Consider the following 21,420-nt stretch of genomic DNA (forward strand, 5'->3'; position numbering starts at 1 on the left):
AAGGGTAATTATTTAGCATAAAATGTTAATTCAAAACACAACATAAGCCACAATCACACATAATTATGGTTTTCAAGTGAGCTGAAAATCCTTCTGTATTGCCAGGAAGGAGAAAAAAAAATCGGACAGACTAGATACTCTTACAGCCAGACTCTTCGCATCTCAGCAGGGTTCAGACTTCTCCCTAGAATCAGTGGACAGTGAAAAGTCTGTTTTAAACCACACTGTTAGGAAGTGAATCCTCAATTAAAGAGAAAGAAGTCTATATCTATAGTTCTATTTTTCTGGTCTCTCTTCTATGAAACCTCTTGGCCTACTTTTTATTAGATTTTCATTTTAAGTACTGATATTCTTAAACATTTTTGTGCCTTGACAAATTTTTATTTTTAATGCTAAAAATGAGAGGGGGGAAAAACCCCAAATTAATCTGGTCTAAAAAAATTTTTTTAAATGTTTATGTTTATTTTTAAACCACAGTTTAACCCAATTTGATAAAATTTGACAATTTTTATGTACAAAAACTAATAGATTCTATCTTAGGTATCTTTTATCCTGCCCCACTTATTTATTTATTTATTTATTTTGGGGGGGTAGTGGAGATTGAACTCAGGGGCACTCAGACCACTCAGCCACATCCCCAGCTCAATTTCATATTTTATTTAGAGACAGGTGTCACTGAGTTGCTAAGTGTCTCCCTGTTGCTGAGCTGGCTTTGAACTTGGGATCCTCCTGCCTCAGCCTCTTTAGCTGCTGGGATTACAAGTGTATCCACTTCCGGCTTAAAGCAGCAATTTTTTTCCTTTTTCATGTCAACTTTATTTCTAAAAATAAGATGCAAGCATGTTTCTTTAACATCAGGACTGATTATCTTGGACTGTTGGCATAGACAATGAGACTGTCTCTATGGAGCTTTAGGACTGAACCAGAACTCTTTTTTTAATATGTATATTTTAAATTAATTTTATTTTTTAGATTCAATATTTTTAAAAAATTTGTTTTAGTTATACTGTTATACTTAACAGTAGAATGTATTTTGGAAAATCATACTTAGAGTATAACTTATTCTATTTAGGGTCCCATTCTTGTGGTTGAGCATGTTGTGGAGTTACCCTGGTCGTGTATTCAAATACAAGACTAGCAAAGTTATGTCTGATTAATTCTACTGTCCTTTCTATTTCCCTCCCCACTCCCTTCCCTTTGTTCCCCTTTGTCTAATCCAATGGATTTCTGTTATTCTCTCCCCACTCTCCCTTGTTTTGGGTTAGCATCAACGTATCAGAACATTGAGCCTTTGGTTTTGTGGGATTGGCTTATTTCACGTAGCATGATATTCTCCCGTTCCATCCATTTACCAGCAAATGCCATTATTTCATTCTTCTTTGTGGCTAAGTGATATTCCATAGTGTATATATTCCACATTTTCTTTATCCATTTATCTGTTGAAGGACACCTAGGTTGTTTCCATAGGTTGGCTATTGTAAGTTGAGCTGCTATGAACATTGATGTGGCTGCTTAACTGTAGTATGCTGTTTTTAAGTCCTTTGGGTATATACTGAGGAATGGGATAACTGGGTCAAATGATGGTTCCATTCCAAGTTTTTTTTATATATTTATTTTTTAGTTGTAAGTAGGCACAATACCTTTATTTTATTCTTTTATGTGGTGCTGAGGATTGAACCCAGAGCCTCACGCATGCTAGGAGAGTGCTCTACTTCTGAGCCACCACCTCAGCCCCTCCATTCCAAATTTTTTGAGAAATCTGCTTTCCAGAGTGGTTGCACCAATTTGCAGCCCCATCAACAATATGTGAGAGTACCTTTGTCCCCACATCCTCACCAATATTTATTGTCACTTGTATTCTTTATAATTGGCATTCTGACTGGCACTGGAATCTCTGTGTAGTTTTAATTTGCATTTCTCTTATTGCTAGAGATACTGAACATTTCTGTTTCTTCTTCTGTTAAGTGTTTGTTCAATTCCTTTACCCATTTATTAGTTGTGTTATTTATTTTTCTGGTGTTAAGTTTTTTTGTATAATGCTCTATCTAAGGTACAGGTGGTAAAGATTTTCTTCCATTCTGTAGGATCTTTGTTCACATTCTTTTTTTTTTTTAACTGTGTGCATTGTTACTTTTATTTTATTTTTATGATTTTTCTTTTTTTTATTGTTGGTCGTTCAAAACATTACATAGTTCTTAATATATCATATTTCACAGTTTGATTCAAGTGGGTTATGAACTCCCAATTTTACCCCGTATACAGATTGCTGTATCACATCAGTTACCCTTCCATTGATTTACATATTGCCGTTCTAGTGACTGATGTATTCTGCTGTCTATCCTATTCCCCTCCTCTCCCCTCCCCTCCCCTTTTCTCTCTCTACCCCCTCTATTGTAAATCATTTCTTCCACTTGTATTATCTTGTCTTATCCCTCCTTTCCTCTTATATGTAACTTTGTATAACCCTGAGGATCACCTTCCATTTCCATGCGATTTCCCTTCTCACTCCCTTTCCCTCCCACCTCTCATCCCTGTTTAATGTTAATCTTCTTCTCAAGCTCTTCGTCCCTACCCTGTCCTTGGTTACTCCCCTTATATCAAAGGAGTCATCTGGCATTTGTTTTTTAAAGATTGGCTAGCTTCACTTAGCATAATCTGCTCTAATGCCATCCATTTCCCTCCAAATTCTATGATTTTGTCATTTTTTAATGCAGAGTAATACTCCATTGTGTATAAATGCCACATTTTTTTTTTTATCCATTCATCTATTGAAGGGCATCTAGGTTGGTTCCACAATCTTGCTATCGTGAATTGTGCTGCTATGAACATCGATGTAGCAGTATCCCTGTAGCATGCTCTTATTAGGTCTTCAGGGAATAGACCGAGAAGGGGAATAGCTGGGTCAAATGGTGGTTCCATTCCCAGCTTTCCAAGAAATCTCCATACTGCTTTCCAAATTGGCTGCACCAATTTGCAGTCCCACCAACAATGAACAAGTGTACCCTTTTCCCTGCATCCTCTCCAGCACTTGTTGTTGTTGGACTTCATGATGGCTGCCAATCTTACTGGAGTGAGATGGTATCTTAGGGTGGTTTTGATTTACATTTCTCTGACTGCTAGCGATGGTGAGCATTTTTTCATGTACTTATTGATTGATTGTATGTCCTCCTCTGAGAAGTGTCTGTTCAGGTCCTTGGCCCATTTATTGATTGGGTTATTTGTTATCTTATTGTCTAATTTTTTTGAGTTCTTTGTATACTCTGGATATTAGGGCTCTATCTGAAATGTGTGGAGTAAAGATTTGTTCCCAGGATGTAGGCTCCCTATTTACCTCTCTTATTGTTTCTTTTGCTGAGAAAAAACTTTTTAGTTTAAGTAAGTCCCATTTGTTGATTCTAGTTGTTAACTCTTGCGCTATGGGTGTCCTATTGAGGAATTTGGAGCCCGACCCCACAGTATGTAGATCATAGCCAACTTTTTCTACTATCAGACGCCGTGTCTCTGATTTAATATCAAGCTCCTTGATCCATTTTGATTGTTCACATTCTTGATGTTTCCTTTGCTGTGAAGATTTTCAGTTTGATACCATCCCTTTGTTGATTTTGATTTTACTTCTTGTAGGAATTTTATTGAGGAAGTTGGTTCTAAGTCTACATGATGGAGAGCTGAGCCTACTTTTTCTTCCCTGTGGTCTAATGCCTAAAATTGGATTCACTAAGGGTTGCGTTTTGTGCAGGGTGAGAGACAGGGGTTCAATTTCATTCTATTACATATGGATTTCCAGTTCTCCCAGCACCAAGTGTTGAAGAGGCTATCTTTTCTCCAACCTATGTTTATAGCAACTTTGTCTAGGATGAGATAACTGGACTTTTTTTTGTGTGTGTCTCTGTCTTCTATTCTATGCCATTGGTCTTCATGTCTGTTTTGGTGCCAATACCATGCTGTTTTTGTTACTATAGCTCTGGAGTATAATTTAAGGACTAGAACCAGACAAGGGACCCAAGCATGGCAAGGGCACTCAGGTGTGTATTTTGGTCTACTTAAGCCAAAACGGAAGATGAATTCACGTTTGATCACTCAAGCTGCAAGTCTTAAAAGTTACTATTTTATCAGACTAATCATTGCACTTCTTTACTCAGTTTTGGAAGTCTTACTATGTTCAAAGATCAGTTTAAAGGAACGGGTAAAATGTGAGCTCACGTGGCATTATACTCCCTGCATCAGCTTTGTGGCTTTACCACTTCTCCTGTAACACTGTGATGTTGCATATATCTCTTTAAGTATCAGTTTCCTAGTCCATAGGGTGATATTAGAGCTTACCTCCTTCATGGGGTCATTAAGAAGATTCAGTGTGATAATGAACTTAACCCAATGATTTAATAAATGTTGACTACTCAAATTATTAAGAATTAAGGTGTCCTCTATGCAGAGTCAACCCTCAGTATTTCATCGAGGTGGAACCAGAGATCTTTGAACTGACTCATCCCCACTGTTGTATTGAAGATCTTCCCTTTCTCCCTTCTCCACCTTGCTGCTTGTTCCAGGACGCAGCCGTGAACGGACATTAGTGGGTTCCCTAGCCCTCTGGTTTCCAGTATTCAGCTAGAGAAGGGAAGGAAAAGTGCTGAGAGCCATAGCCAAGTAGGAATGACTCATGGCAATTTCCTTGTCAGCCTACCCAATGTTGCTTAGAGGGAGGACTCTCCATTGTGGAAATGGGCTTGCCTTGGACCCAGGTCATTTGCAGTGACATTGCATGAATGTTTGAGAGTTTTGGTTTGAAAGGTGATCTTGCTCAGGGATTGGGGCGGCTCCGGGTTTAGGGGTGGATCCTGCTGGATTAGGGTGGCTCCTGCTGGGAATAGGGCGTATCCTGCTGCCTCAAGCGGCCCGACTCCTTGAGTTCCCGTGGAGTTCTCGCGGGGTTCTGAGAGTATTTGGTATGCAGAGCAAGGTGGAGGGTGTGTATTTTCCCCAGAACCTGCGTGTAGAGTGTGGGGGAGAGTTCGGGAATAAAGAGTTGCTGTTTGAATCTACAAGGTTTTTGTGGTGGCTCGGTTATTTTGTGCCCAGCCAGACTGTGGCAGAAGACGACCATCAATTCCCCTAGCTCCTTCCCCAAAGGGTCTGCAAAGTTTAATCATGCTCATTACAGAGACCACATTTCCTGGGAGGGAGGCCTTTAATCCAGGCCACCAACACTCCTAGCCTGTCCTCCTCAGGCAGTCAGACTATGCCCTATTAGAACTGGGTCTGGATTCTATGCTTTGACCTGTATTATCAGCCCACACTGCTCATGCCACTGTACCACGTGTCTCTGTCAAACTCTTGGTGTGTATCCTTCTCTATGTGAGGTCTGCACAACTGCTTTAAAAGTGTGTGTGGGGGTGGTGCTGTGATTGTGGCTCAGTGGTAGAGCACTTGCTGACATGTGTGAGGCACTGGCTTTGAATCTCAGTACCACATATAAATAAATAAATAAAATAAAAATCTATCAACAGCTAAAAAAAATTAAAAAAAAAGTGTTCAGGGGGAAGAGAAAAGGAGAAATACCAATTCAACCAGGATTTGGAAGCTCACCAAATCATACGTGAATTCTTTCTCTGCACTGGCATAACTATGGCTGAGATGGTCAAATTTAACTATTGGTATGACCGGCACAGGCTCAGTGACACTTCTTTTCAGTTATTTTACAACTGATCCAGCCTTCTGCCTATACCTTCATTTCGGGGAACAAGTTGTCCAGTAGAACTCATAATCTTTCTCATTGTGAATAGCTCTTTGTCATTTTTCTCTTGAAGAACTGAATCAAGTATACAGCCAATCAAGCACACCAGGCTCTTGATAAATATTGCATCAAGGGATAATCAATTTAAGGGGGAATATATCATATTTGGTTCCTTATGTAAATAGTCTGTTGAGCAGCAGTCTCTAAAATTTGCTGATCTAGTATTTTGACTATTATGGACATTTCATTCAGAATGAAATACAATATACCGTCTTCCATAAACTCCACGTTTTCGAGGTTCATCCATGTCGTAGTGTGCTTTCCGTCAGCCCTTCACATCATGTTTTCAATTCTCCTGCTTGAATATACCCATGATTGGAATTTCTTAGTCATATAACTTTTTCCTCCTTCTGGCCTTGGGGATTGACCATGCTACTGCCCTACTACTGAGCTATGCTGCAATCCCCATCCTTTTTTGCAGTATTGGGGATTGCACCCAGGGTGCTACTACACTCAGCTACATTCTGGGGCCACCAGCCACCTGCTCTGCCATCCACTTTTTAAAAAAAATTGAGACCAGATTAGCTTCAAATGGGATCCTCCTGCCTTAGCCTCCAGGGTAGCTGGGATTACAGGTGTGTGCACCCACACCCAGCCCTATGGTTAATTTTTAAAGGAACTGGCAACCTGTTTTCCAAAGTAACTGCACTGCCTTTCATTCCTACCAGTAATATGAGGATTTTAATCTCTCTACATGCTCACTAAGTTTTTTTTTTTCACTTTAGTTATCTGTAATAGTTTGAATGAGGTGTCTCCCCAAAGGTCCTGTGTGGATGTAGCAATATTCAAGAGGTGGATTATGAGAGCTGTAAATTAATGTCCATCGTCACTTGAATGGCTAATAACTATAAGCAGGTGGGACCTAGCTGAAGGACACGGGCATGCCCTGAAAGAGTTCATGTTCCTCTGGGTCCCTTCCCCTTTGATTCCTGGCCAGCCATGAATGGAGCAGTGCTCCTTTGCCAATCCCTTCTGCCATGATATTCTGCCTTGCTTTGGGGCCACAGCAATGGACTTGGCCTATCATGGACTGAACCTCTGAAACCATGAGCCTGAAATGATCTTTTCTCCTTCCTAAATTGTCAGGTATTTTGATCAGAGCAACACAAAGCTAACACGTAATCTTGGCGAAGGTGATGATTAATAATTCTGAACATCTTTTCATGTGCTTATTGATATTTGCATACCTTCCATGAAGGACACAGTTTCTTTGCACATTTTTTAAATGGTCTATTTTATTGTTGAGTTTTAAGAGTTCTCTCTTTTGCATATCAGATTCTTACCAAATAAATGACTTGCAATTACTCTCATTCCAGTTTTGTTGATTTCAAATTTATCGTTTTTCTTATTGCTAACACAGTATAAACTCAATATTGAAGAAATGATTGCAAAACCAAGACCATGATTTGCTGATATCTTTGTTTCCTTAGAATATTAAATCCTATGACCCATTTTGAGTTGTTCTGTATCTGGTGTTGAAGTAGGGGTATAATTTCATTCTTTAGGATGTGGATATCCTGCTTGTCACAATACCATTTGTTGAAAACACCATTTTTTTTCCCCCAATGAACTGTCTTGGCACCCTTATTAAAAACCAACTGACAGATAGGACGGTTTGCTTCTGTTGGCTATCTGGGTTCCTTGTGTTTCCATGTGAAATTTAGGACAAGCTTGGCAATTTCTGCAAAGTCAGCTGAGATTCCAACAGAAATTGTGTTGAATCTATAGATCAACTTGGTGAGGACCGTCACCTTGGCAATACTGAGATTTTTACTCCATTACCACGGAGGTATCTCTCCATTATTTAGGACTTTTAAATTTTCTTCCAATTATTGTTTCACATATTTTGGTATTCAAATTTGGTGCATACTTTGTTGAATTTATCCCTAAGCATTTTGTTCTGTTGCTATAATTGGAATTTCTTTCTTGATTTGATTGTTCATTGCTAGTGTGGAGATATACAATTGATTTTTACATATTGATCTTGTATCCTGCAACCTAGCTGGAACTATATTTTTGATCAGCAGCCTTACCCTAGTGTGCCTTGCTATAATATATTCAGCAGCTCGAGTTATTTGGTAATTCTTTTAATGTTTGATAAACTTAATTTCCTTTTAGTTGGTATTTCAATTCTAACCAAAATTATTTGGAGTACTGCTTTCTACCTAAAACTATTGGCTAAAATTTTGCTCCTCAGGGGCCAAAATAAAACCGTTTTGTTTCAGTAAACTAACATTTATTCAATTTTGCTCTTCCACAATGGTTGTGAAAAATTTTATTTTTAAATTTTATGTGGTGTTGAGGATGGAACCCAGTGCCTCATGCATGCTAGGTGTGCACTCTACCACTGAGCCACATCCCCAGCCCCTGGTAGTCAAATTTATACTTTATGCAGTAACTAAAGTGGAAAGACACAATCCTATCACCTTCTTAGCCCAGCCTTCTGCTTTTATACTCTAAGCACTATTCAAATACTGTAAACAATCAATATTCGTTCATTCTTAAAGGTCAGGAATAGCAGCTGCAGGGTGTTTTTTTCTTCCTGATGGAATGGTATTGAGAGTAGGAAGCGTATGTTTAATGTTAACGTACAAAATACTGTATGGAAATCCTCTTAAATTAACACATCACTCCTGTATCATCACTGGCTGCTCATTTCATTCACTGGATTAAATGAGTTTTCAGATGATATTTGTGTGCTTCCCTGATATAACTGAGGTATCTTTTATTCGAGTATTAAGCATATATTATTTTCTTTGCCACCTACAGACAAGCCTAAAACCCTAAGCTTCTGGGGGAAAAGTTCTCTATCAAAAACAAAAAACAAACAAAACCCCAAAATGTTTCACAATGAATTGGAGAGAAAGATGCAAAAATCAATTTAAAACACTTAACAGAGACTTGACATTTATTGTGCAATTTTATCCCCAACAGAACATGTGGCATTCTAGAGGTATATGAGGTAATAAAATCAATACTCCAATTAGAACACCTGAAATAATTGGCTCTAGTAACAAATGTCTCTTATAATTAAAAATATTGAATGTTTAAAAAACTCTTATAACATTTTAAGTTCCTAAAAGAAATGTACCTAACACTTAAAAAACAACTTACTCTTCTATATAAATTGTTCACAAAAATTTTTCTTTTCTATTCTATATTACACTATGCATTTGTAGTTTTATTAACATTTCCCTAATGGGTATTAACTCTACACAGTACAATCAAATAGAAATTATTCATAGAGAATCCACAAGACTCCAACAATAAAAATATTAGGATCAATGGATTTGTCACAGTTTTTCCACAAGTATTCATCATAGAAAATAGAGTAAAGGCAAGTTGGCCCCAATGTTAGGCTGCTACATGAAATTCTAGAGAGAGGCATAAAGGCAATGCTTAAACCGGGCAGGGTCAGGCTGGACCAGTGACCTTGAAAGCTCTGTGACCTACCTCTGGCATGCCCTGTTCCTAAACTTGACCAGGCCCCTCATGACCTTGGCATGCTTGAACTTAAAACACAGCCAAATTGATGTTAAAGCCAAAACTATAGGAAAAGATCAACTTACTGTATATACCTACAAAATCTTCACAACCACTTTCACAATGACATTGTAAATTAAAACACTCTTCCACACCTGACTTAACTCTAAGGCTACAAATACAACAAATGTAGACAATGGAACATTGGCCCATGCCCAGTGCCACTTCTAGGAGCCCCCAAAGACTGTCATTTCACCAAATTAGATTTTTTCCCCTTTTTATATCCCTGTATTTTAATACTAGGACTATAAGACAAATGTGAAAGAACTAGCAGTTTTAATCTATTCACTTCTTTTAAATTAAAACTTTTCTGGTCTTCACAGATTGTTAGGTCAAACTTTATGCAGAAACCTGGGTAGTTTTCAGAGGATATGTATTTTGTATGCTCTTATTTAAGTACAAACAAATATCAACTTTTCCTTGCTGGCTTAAGTAAAAAAAAAAAAAAAAAATCCACCTAGAAGTGTAGATAAGTTTTGAGAACTGAGCTTTGACTACTGGGGAAAACTGAATGGGTCATCCCACTTACTGAACCTACAATGATCTTGATGGATCACTCGGTTTCCTTATCCACAGATAACAAAAGGAATGGCCTCAGGGGGTAGCTGTGATTGTATGAAAGAATGCATTACAGTGCTTATCAAAACAACTGGCAAACCAGAACACAATAGTTGCATTTCTTAGTTAGCTGTAGTTAACTATTCTAGTCATAGTGTTTTTGAATGGGCCCTAAGAAGAGTTTTCCAACATGGCCAAGACACATCTGGCCACTTGTACTAGTGCAATTATTCTGAGAATGAACAGGTTTTGAATAGGTTCTACTAGCACATGCACTTTCACTGCAATCTGGGGACTAGTGATTCAATGAAAACAAAGCCTTGTATTAACCAGCTGTGAGTGATGATGAGAAAAGCTTAATCTAGTCACTGTTATTGCAGGGATATAGTAATTTAATGCTTTCAACAATCAAACTGACCATGGTGGTCATTAGATGAGAGAAGTCCAACCCTTGCAATGTTTCCCACTATTTGATATACTGGTGAAGGGTAATAGTCATCTCTAATGTGTTAACATGTCAGCTAAGTTTTAACATTTACGTTTATAAGGTAAGTACTTAATGAGGTTTTTTTTTCAGAGGGGGGGTTTCTTGATGTTGTCTGATGTCAATTCACACTTCTGTAAAACAAAAACAAAAAGAAAATGAAAAATCCAATGCCACTGCCTAACAATGCAAGCAACTTTGCCATAGTCTGGGTGACATTTCCCTCCATTATTTCAAGTGAAGCAGTTATTTTTATCCAGTACTTAAATGACTGAAAGAAGCCATCACTATGTTTACAAAAATACATAATGATACATACTGTTGTTTAGACACATTTACATTAGAGTTCTGACTTGAGCATTCCATTTGACATGTTTTGCCAAGCAGCTTTGGCACATGTCACTACATTAAACTTACACCAGCAAGATTTGCACCATATGTGCAAAATCATTTTCTATTACATTTCTACAAATCTGTATATAAGAGCTGTCAAAAATTAACACAGATCTGTACTATGAAATGACATAGCACTGAATGAGAAACGTTATACATTTAAATGCGTTATCCAAGAATGAAACTTTAAAAAATTGAAATCTAATAAACTGAGGAGGTAGTCAATGGGTATTAGGTTTAAGTCTAGAGCACATATTGAATGATAGAATCCAAATGAGAGTGCAATGTGTGTTTGTGTTTCTAAACATTGTATACTTCATCTTTATATAATGCTCCATCCATTTTTTGAGAGCAACAGAAGGGAGGCACAAGTCATTAAAAGCAGCAGGGAAATGTAGAAATCACAAATCAGCAGATTCTAAAGTTTGGGTTCTTGTCTAGGTTTTGCATAAATATCAGGTGTTACAAGAAAGTTACTGGATTTAAAACATTTTATCAACATCAGTTACCATTACTTGATGCCACACAGAGTAGCTGGGTCAAATTAAAGATTATAACAACATACATATGTATCTCCTGATAGTCCTGATGAGACTCTTCTATAAATGTGTTTTATTACTTATGAAGAGCTAAAGAATGATCCAAAATATATAATCACTCACTTCACTTTTACTGATGCTGTGGTGGAACAAGGAATACCAAGCAGGAAGGGCTGCCCAGGTTTAAGGACTGGAGAAAACATTTTCAAGTAAATTGAAATGTTTCCAGTTTTTCTCAAAAGCACTTAACACTTGGGGGAACCAACCATGAGATTTCTGAACAATGCACCGTCAGAAAGTGTGAGAACTGTGACTTGGTTCAATGGCTTGCAGAATATTGCTCCCCTCCCCAGGTTCCTGATCTAAGTTACTGACAGCGCTTTCCAGGGTTATCCTTAACCTGGCTGGAACCATGCTGGGGCTTCAGTTTACTTTGAGAAGCAGAAATATGGAAAACACAAGGAATGCCAAGACACTGTCACTTTTGGTAGGTATGGACTCTTCTGATAGCTTGTACCCTGGACCCATCTAGCCATTGACAAAATTGCCACATTTGGTCTTTGCAGTCAGATTAGCCCTGGGACCATCTCTCACCAATGAAATGGAACACATCTGCATTCCTAGAGTTTTAACAATTACACCAATGCTGAAATGATTCAAGGGAAAAAGTTGACAAAAGAACAATGTGTCCGACTACCAAAGATGTGGCAAATCAATCAAGAAAACAAGCCACACCACCAAATCTCTAGATCATGGGAAAGCTAACAGCTATAATGGGATGTCATCTTTAGTGGTGAGTTAAACTGCCAGAGGCTGCTGACCCTTACCAAAAAATACATCCTTTGTTAAGATCTGATTTAACAATGAGGTGACCATGTAGGAATCTTTAACACACCCAGGTAACACACTAGCCTACAGGTGAAGCTCAAACGGCAGCACAGATACTCGATAAGGAGAGGGGCCAGATTATCTGAACTGATGTTGCACCTGGGTCAGGTGGTAAACTAAACAGGTGGGATGCACAAGACTCAGTGTTGAGGACAATGGAACACAAGACTCCAGGCTGGGGATCACAGGTCTAGACACAAAGAGAAGCATGAGATGTGGCTATGGGATGCTGATTAAGTTATCCCTGTGGGCCTTAGCTTCCTTAAGTGCAAGATAGCCAATCTGTGTTTGAACAGTCTAGAATTTGTAGCATATTAAAAGACAGCTGATAATTCACCTGGAAGGGGGTGCAGGGGAGGGAAGAGAGTAGGTATGCCTCTGGAACAAAGGTGGTGTGGCAAGCCTGGCACAGCAGCTGTCTTGGTGATGAAAAAAACTCCAGCCACTCTGTGGGTTCTTTCCCTGACAAGCAGGTTGCATGAGATTGCACACCACCCTCAGGGAAGAACAGCACAATGCAGGGCTATGCACAGATGAGAAGAAATGTGCAGAACCCTCAAATTTACAGGTAAATAGTAAGAGAAGTTTTTCTTAAAAGCTGTGGTTAAGTTTTGCTGCTACAGAAAAATGACAATGTACCTTGCAGTAATGATGACTATAGCCCAGGATGAAAAAAGATGGAAAAACAGATGAGGCTATGGTGGTGTTTTTCTTCTGCACAAGGTTTCATGTCATCAAAGAAATCTCATAAGACCCTGACTTTCTGGACCTCTAAAACCACAAGAAGTATCCTTGCATCCTTGAATAGCCAAAGATATTGGTCTCACAGTTGCCATAAGAGACACTGAATTTGCTAACATAATTTTACTTCCAACCTTGAGCTAATTCACCCAAGAGGATCTCCCTAAATCGTCCAACAAATCTGAGAAATGACGATCTCCATAAACAAACTTTTAAAGAAAGATTAGTTTTTAGGATTTCACATACACTGGATACTAATTATTGAATGCAAAGAATTTGCGATTTTACTTTAACAAAATATAGCATGCTCATGAATTAAAAATTTCCATCCAATTTTCAAAACCTGTGTTCACAGATGACATTAACAGCCTTCTATAAATGCTGCCCATTTAGTTCTTTGTTCAACAAAGAATGTACTAATCTGAACTTGTTTGCTAAAGGAATTTTCTCCTCACCTCCAAAGCTGAACAACTAACCTTCTGGAAATGATTCTAGCACCTCTGTAACATTTGTTGATAGGAAAGGTTCCAAAGACATCACTAATTTCACATATGAAGCTCAATAAATTAAAAAGAAGTTGAGTTGGAGTGGAACAGTGTTAACGGACCCAGAGTCTGGAATGCAGGGGAATCCTGGGGCAAAGGCGGCATACAGATCGCATGAGACATTTTCATCAAGACAATGGGAAACAGATAAAACCTAAATATCAACACAGCACAGAAAACCTCTCAAATTTTGAAGAAATTATGAACAAGCCCATTGCATAGTTATTAGAATGGCCTTGAGGCAGGTGTGTTCTCAATGTCTGAACATCTGATCAGTGCAGCAAATACCACAGGTTGCACCACGAGCTTGGTCTCAGTGCACCAAACTAATTGATGGAATTATCACTGTTCAACCCCCTACTTTGGCATTGTGTTGACAAAGCCTGACTTAATGCTATGGAACCTATGCATCTATGAACCAAGATATCAAACATTTGAAAATGATTTTGAATCTTTGGATGTTTCTTGATTGGCTTAATGAAAAATGACTACTATTTGTAAACTCCAGAGATCACACAGTGCCCTTTTGATCAACACAGTGGAAGTTTTCTTTATAAATAAACAACAAAAAAGTAGTTAACTTCCAATTAACCACTGTCTATACCAATGGCCTCTGTTCTCTGGCTTCTTATTAATAATAGACTTTTTGTAACATACAGACAGCATGTGATATCTTTGCTGAGAACTCAGAATTCAAGTATTTGGAAAACATGGACTATTTACTTGAATTAAAATAAGAGAAAACTTTTTCTTTGTCCCTCACAATAACTCCCATGTCTTGCCTTCTCTCATGGGCAAACACTAACTCACCATTCCTTGAAGCTACCTCTGCTTAAGAAGCAGAGCTTACCTGAAGATGTAGGACAGGTGAGTAGGAGCTCACCTATTTTTCTACCCTCACTGTCTAGCCAGTAATCACTTAAAATCAACTACAGTTTCTTTCTTTTTTATACTACTAAAGTCTGTTGTAGGTGCCATATACTTCCCAAACAACCCTAAAATGGATTTCTATTTGGGAACTGTGGTCAAGGGAGTCTTAAGGTTGAGAATGTGTGAAGTATGACTGAACAACATGCTTTGGACTCTCAGGTGATGGTAAATAAACATTCACAATTGGAGCTCTTGAAAGGATCAGCTGCTACAGCGGGAAGATTCTGTACACTAATCCCCAGATCCATCCTGTGAACTTTTATTGAAGACTTCATCCTGTGAAGCCTGGTGATCGATTCCTTCATAAAATGAGCCACCGTTGTGCAGGAAAGTTCCCACTGCCCGCCCCTGCCGGGCATGACCCACAGCATCGCTGAACACTTTGTTTATCTGCTCCTCGGAGGGCATCCACCAATCGGGGTTGGAGGTGCAGTGCATCCTAATGAATTCTGCGGGAATATACACAACAGTAAAGAGAGAGAGAAAAAAACAATGGCAGGTTTTGACAGATGACAACAGGACAGGCTGCTCAAACATTAACAGAAGCTCCATCAGAAAAGCTGTATGGGAGATCCAATGCAGTGCCATGATGAGGTCACTTATTACACCCAACTTATTCCAAACCAATTTTCTTCTCATATGTACAAGTAAAAATCCCCTAAGGGAGAGGTCATCTTGCTAAGGAACATTTGCTGTTGAAAACAAAGGTAAATTTGATCAGTAAGACATTGTGTGCACCATGCCTGGTGCAGGTTAGTAACGGAGCACACTGATATTTTGAGAAAGTTAAATCAAGAAGCACAGCAAATATCATTAGCATGGTATTCTTTAACTAGCTAAGAGTTTAAAGACTGAGCACAATAAAATGGCAGGGTCTTAATGAGAGGGAGGGTACTAATTCAGAGAAGGTTTCTTCATTCTTAAAATGCTGCAAGATGGGCTACACTTCCTTCTCAAATTGAAATATCTACATATTTACTAGCATAATATATGATCTCAACTAAATATTTAATGTTACCAGAATGGGGAGGGATAGCTCAGCTGCCTTTGGCATGATCACCATTTCTTGCCCATGGATTTTATACTTAAGGGCTGGATAAAAGCTGTGGGTTATGCCCCATGTGGGAAATGTACTAGAGACTGTGGACTCTGGCTAGGCAGCCTGGCCAGCATCAGTGTGACCATGGACCAGCAGTGTTCTTCAGGCAATGGCATTGGTTCTCTGGGATGTCTTTTCATCCCTCTGTTTCTCTGACTTGCTATTAACATAAGATGTGAATCAAGTTTCTAGAAAGGGATACGGTTGTGACACCCCTCATCTTGGCTCCTTTGTAAGCCTAAGGGCAACTTTGTTGAATATATATAAAGAGTGCACCCAGTAGAGCCCCAAGCTCAATACCGCCTGTTGGTGAATAAGTCCATCACTTTTGATGATATTGGGGAATAAGAGAAACTATGGCTAGTTTGCTAAATGAACCTTAGTAAGTTCCATCACCTAGTCAGTTTAAGTAAAATTTTCAGATTGGCCAAGGAGAGGTAGGCTCTGGAGTATATCCAGTTAATACTGGTATTTTTCTCAGATGGTTTCCTGAGGCATGGGCCACTTACATGAGGATCAACAAGATCACCTAGGATGATCATAGCCAGGAGCCATGCATGCTGAATGAGAAATCTCTGGCGTGGGCTAAGAATCTTAATTGCTAATAAATACCATGTATTCAGCCTAGCCACTTATGGTTGCAGAAACCAAGTGCTTACGGTAAGGTGGCACTCATCAGGGAACATAGGGATATTCTTTCCAATAAACAAAGACTTTATCAGTGGTAACTAAAAAAAAAACCAAAAAAAAAAAAAACCCCAAAACTATAATTTCTTCATCAGGAAAATTTTTGATCCCTACCCAGATTAAACCAGTATTAAAACTTTATAGTCAATAAAACTGCTATTGAAGTATACTAGTTAATACTAATGTGGATTTTTCAGATGTGCCAGTGTTCAGTTGGCACTATTATGTTTCTACTTGTCTAGATGTTTATTTGTATCTTTCAAATCAACTGTGTACCTCATCCTGATTCCTCCTCCTCACATCTGCCTGCTTTCAATAGTGCAGATCAGCTGCAAAATAATCACCAGTTAATACGAATGAAATGATAGTATTATCTGAATACTTAGAATTTTTTTCTTCTTTTTTTGTGGTACTAGGAATTGAACCCAGGGGTACTCTACCACTGAACTACATTCTCTGCTCTTCTTATTTTTAAAACTTTGAGACAGGTCTAAGTTGCCCAGACTGGTCTTGAACTTGCCATCCTCCTGCCTCAGCCTCCAGAGTCACTGAGCCCAGCTCTAAGCAGTATTTTTAATACAGAAACTTTAAACCAAAACAAAGTTTTACTGGGTAAGATATCCTGCAGGCACTAAGGAAAATTAATTCTAAACAAACTTAAGGAGTTGGGTTGAGTATTCTTGAGAAGAAAGCTAGGGGAGGGTGGCAGGCTAGAAGTGGAAACAAAGTTCTATTTTACCAAATTAAAAAAAATATACTCCACATCTTCCTTTCTATTGTGCATTTCCCTATGCTCCCATTTTGCCAGAAATGGCCTCCTCTGAAAGCAAAAATAAATCTGAATTTAAAGCGTGAAACATGAGGTGCTATGCAATGCTTATGTACCATTAAGTGAGAACAACGAGGCTAAAGCAAACGATTTTTTACAGAGCTTCTCACTACCAGGTAGATGGGCCACATGAAGTCTATACGCTTCTCAGTGGAAAGAAATCAAAATACAGTAAGGCTGAACACTTGTACGGGGCAGCCACAGCCAATGCGGTGAAATGGGATCACGGATGGTGGACACTGAGCGGAAGGATGCAGTACCTCGGAGGCATGTGACTTTAACTGGATCCAGAGGGCGTCTTTCAGGACCTGTCTCTCCTGACTGCACTGACCTTTTCCTTTTCCCAAGGCCGCATGAGTACTTAAGCTCATCGGTTGTGAAAACAAATCTGATGAGGTAGCGAAGGAGCCTTCTCCCATCTTTCTTTGAAGAATTTACAGCCTCGTCCCACTGTTTGCTCGTTATGTAGACGGGATAGTTGTTCAACAGCTGCTTGCTTCCCTGGAAAAGCAAAATATTTTCTCATTACCTACTGAGCCAGCCAGCCAGAAGCCAAAGTGATCTCCATTTCAAAGGCAAACCTGCTTTTTAACCAAGTGGCTATGCTGACAATGAACCGGTACTGAAGAGCACAAGTAATTGCTCACACTCAGAACGGGCACTTTTCAAATTACATTTGCATTTTCTATAACAAGAGCCAATGAGGTATAATGAACACCTTTGAAAGAGGAGCTATTTATAACTCGCATTTTAACAGGTAGGTTAAAATGTGTCAAGATCCAATGACAGGAAACACTATTTAAATATAACCTGTAACTTTCCTTTTCAATCTATTAAAATATGCAAAAAATGACTTTGAAGAGTGTGATCAAACAGGTCCCTTCATCCTCTGGTTGGCAGTTAAGTACTTTTAGAAATGGTGCTAGTGGTCTAAATTAATCAGATATTACCCGTGTTTAAAGCACCTAACACCTGATAGCCATTGTGTTACAGTGGAAACAAGATTAAAAAAAGTGATTTTTAAAAAAGGGGAGTTGTAGAAACTGGAAAAAAATCATTAACAATAATGCAAAACAGGTTTCCTCAAATTATAGCTTCTACAAATGCCACTATGTCAACTCAAAATTTTTCTTACTTTTCACCTTCATAATTTATGTCTGCTATAAAATTCCCAGGCTAAATAGCTGCAGTGGGACTAATTATGGGAATTTCTGTAACATTTATAAGCCATGTTTAGTCAATTGCACCTACACAACCATTACTTTAGTTCTGGCTGTCCATAAAATTCTACAGTCCAGGACAAATTAATTAACCCATGATCTCAGTTTTAATGTACTCTTTCCCCAGTAATTAAGGTGTACAAAATAAAGAAGGAAAAACTCATTCAGTTTTACAACTCTGCAAATTTACTACAGGTTATAAATTTGGCACCGTTTGGGTCTGACAAGGTTTTATTTCAAAAAGTGCTCTGCTTAGTTAAGCACTGAGAAAGGTAAGTGGTAGAGAAGTCAACAGAAAAAGGCAGCCAGAGCTGGCTAGGAAACTGTCAGTAAACTGTGCACATGGAAACTCATCACTTCAGTTTTTCCAGAAAGCTTGTGACTTGATTTCCCTTCTTAAGGGAAGCAGTTGAGGCTGCAGTTTGTGCTATGGATTTAGAGACAAGCTGGATTTAAGATGATTCTTGTTTTTTTTTTTTTTTTTTTTTTCTGTCTTAGATTAATGTGAGCAAAGTACTCAACCTTGTTGGAACAAAAGTTTCTCCATCTGTAAAATACAAGAAACCGTATTATAATGTGTTTATGAAGTGAGCATTTGGGAGCATATACCAATCCTTGGTTCTGTGTACAATGAGGGGGACATAGTGTGTAAGAGGTGACTGATCAGAAGACAGGCAGAAACTAACGTTTTATAGCTTGGGAAATGGGAAGTGAGATATAAGTACTCTGGAGCAGTGCAGTTACAGAAGAGGGAATGAGATGTAGAATCAAGAGCACGAGGCAACCAAAATCCAGTGACTAGGTTATGGGAGATGGAGGTAAGATGATTCCTAAGTAAAAAGGTGGTATCTTGCACAGATAACAGAATATGGCTGGGAGAAGAGAGCAAACAGGGAAAAAAATCTCACTGCTTCTCATGCACTGAGAGGGAAGGGCTTATCAGGGCTCTATCCAGTTGACCCCCTCAGCCCTCAGGGTAGCCAGGAGCGGGGATGAGTGAAATCCAGGCTGGCTGGCCAGAATCATTCCTGGTGTCAAAAGCACCTTTGTAGAAAAACTTTATTAATAACTGTCACCATTTATTGAGCAACTGATGACCAGCCTGAGGTGCTTGCCCCAAGCCCTAGGCATGCTGGCCTCCTTTCTCCTCCCCTGCAGCAGTGTCAGTCCAACTGCAAAGCTGGACTCTGGGCTCACCCTTGGGTAGGTAACTAACTTCTCCAAACTCAACTCCTTTCTGTATCCTTTCTGTCAGAATAGGGATACTACTCCAAGCTTGCTGGTGTATATAGTGAGGCTTCCACCAATGTCCTACCAGATGAAGAGCTCTTGAGAATCAGGATTTTTATCATTTTACACAATATCCTACTCCCAGGGTGCAAACCAGCACCTGTCACACAGTAGGTATAATAAACATGTCCCACGACTGATGTAGTACAATGCTTACTACTGTGGCTGGCACAAGGTGGACACTAAGGGCAGCTACAGGAAAGAGTGCCTATCTTTTAACCACTGTGGCACTGAGACACTTGAAAAGAGCTGATGAACATAAATTGGCAAAGTTAAAAGAAATTTAAGGAGAGCAACAGATATACAAGGGTCTATTAATTTAAAATGTTCCCGTACTTAAGGTCCCTGTATATATACTTGTCCATTTTGGAAAAGGAGATTGTTTATTTAACACTATATTAAAAAATGTTTTCCCTCAGGTGTGTGGAGCTCACCTGCAAGGTAGGATTATGGCTATTTTACCAAGGTCCCAGGATGCAAAGGGGTGGGTTCTTGAATTTGGGGACATGATGCCATGCTATACCCCTAAAGCCAGTCTATTTCAAGATGGGAAGCTGTGGTTTGGAAGCTGGCAATCCAAGAAAGCTACTTTTTCAAATCCTTTTAAAAATCCACTTATAGAAGAGCTCAGAACTCTTCCAAAATGCAGAAGCTCTACATAAAATATTGTCTCATAAAATGTAGAAATACCATTTAGAGGTAATTTTCATCAAGAAAAAGGAAAAGAAAGAGAATATGTAATTTACAGCCCAAAACACAACTCAGAATGCCCTGTGGGTTATGGATGAGAGTTATAATCCTGTTGTGGCATAGTTAATAGAAATAAAATGTGACAAATAATAAAAATGAGAAAATGCTCATGTGCTTGAAATGACAATAAAAATAGAATAGTAATAATGATGATGATGGGTAATAAAAGTTTAAATAGTCCTATCCAACAGAAATGCAGATATTTTTTCCACTGTTTTTTACATTTTTATGGAATTCTGATTCTCTAGCCTCTTCAATTAGCCACCAACAGGTTATAAACGCTGATCTGTTGTTGAGTCACTTTGATAAAACTAAGATAAATAACCCTAAATTAAAGTCTTTGCAGGCTCATAGCCAAACAGAAGACACAGGTGTACATTAAGTAAGGTGTGGAGTTCTGCATTAGACCTGTGAACAATGTGCTATGTGAGCATAAAACAGGAAGGGCAGTCGGGGAGAGCTTCCTGTAAGAAGTGGCTTTTCATCTCTGTTTACATTTATATGACAAAAGTGTCAAGTACGAAATGTAGACTTTATTATTAGTCTGAGTAATGAAAGGATTTTAAGCAAGTAACATTTAGTTTGGATCTGTAATTTAGAAATAGAGATGAAAACATCTATTCTAATACTCCAGGTGTAAAGTGCTAAGTGCAGCTCAGAAAGAAGATAGGCAATTCACATGGCTGTAGAATCAGCGCATGCCAGGAGGAAGGAGGGGACAGCCAGGGACGTTGTCAGAAACTCCTACCTGGGTTTGGTGGGACTGTTACTGAAGAGAAAACATGAGCATGTGTGTTCAGAGTGAGGGTGATGAGGCTCAGGGGGTGTGTGGGCACCCCAAGTGGTGTAGTAGACAGTGGCATAAGGTTGAGCTGTGGGGACTGGGGCTCTCCATACCCACTGGAACTTCTTAACCTTCAAGCGGTGGATGTTATAAGGAACAGAAATGAACAGAGAAGAGCAAGAGAAGATGAAGAATGAAACTCTGGGGAACAATGGATGGAAAACTCTTGAGAGTGCAGTAAGAAAAGGATGGGGAATCCAGAGAAAGTACCAATGCTAAGGCCAAGAAGAAAAGAGATAAGGGCTACAAGAAGGTCCCTGGGGCGGGTAACCAGCAAAGGTACCTGAAAACA

At 38.9% G+C, this 21,420-nt stretch overlaps 1 protein-coding gene across 3 annotated transcripts in view; it reads right to left on the reverse strand.

Annotated features, from left to right (window-relative positions):
- Positions 1-8,678: 8,678 nt before the first annotated feature.
- Bend4 (BEN domain containing 4) overlaps positions 8,679-21,420 on the reverse strand; it is a 34,259-nt gene continuing 21,517 nt past the window's right edge. The window contains exons 4-5 of one of the 3 annotated variants that reach the window (XM_078021248.1): positions 17,356-17,525; positions 8,679-10,507 (exon numbers count right to left, since the gene is read on the reverse strand). In XM_078021248.1, the coding sequence (XP_077877374.1) occupies positions 10,495-10,507; positions 17,356-17,525 (183 nt within the window). In that variant the 3' untranslated portion in view covers positions 8,679-10,494. Of the gene's footprint in view, positions 14,859-17,284; positions 17,526-21,420 lie in introns of all 3 variants that reach the window. The other 2 variants (XM_005319951.4, XM_078021249.1) reach the window with 2 other exon arrangements.

This window comes from Ictidomys tridecemlineatus, chromosome 9, assembly GCF_052094955.1.
Source record: "Ictidomys tridecemlineatus isolate mIctTri1 chromosome 9, mIctTri1.hap1, whole genome shotgun sequence".
Classification (NCBI taxonomy): domain Eukaryota; kingdom Metazoa; phylum Chordata; class Mammalia; order Rodentia; family Sciuridae; genus Ictidomys; species Ictidomys tridecemlineatus.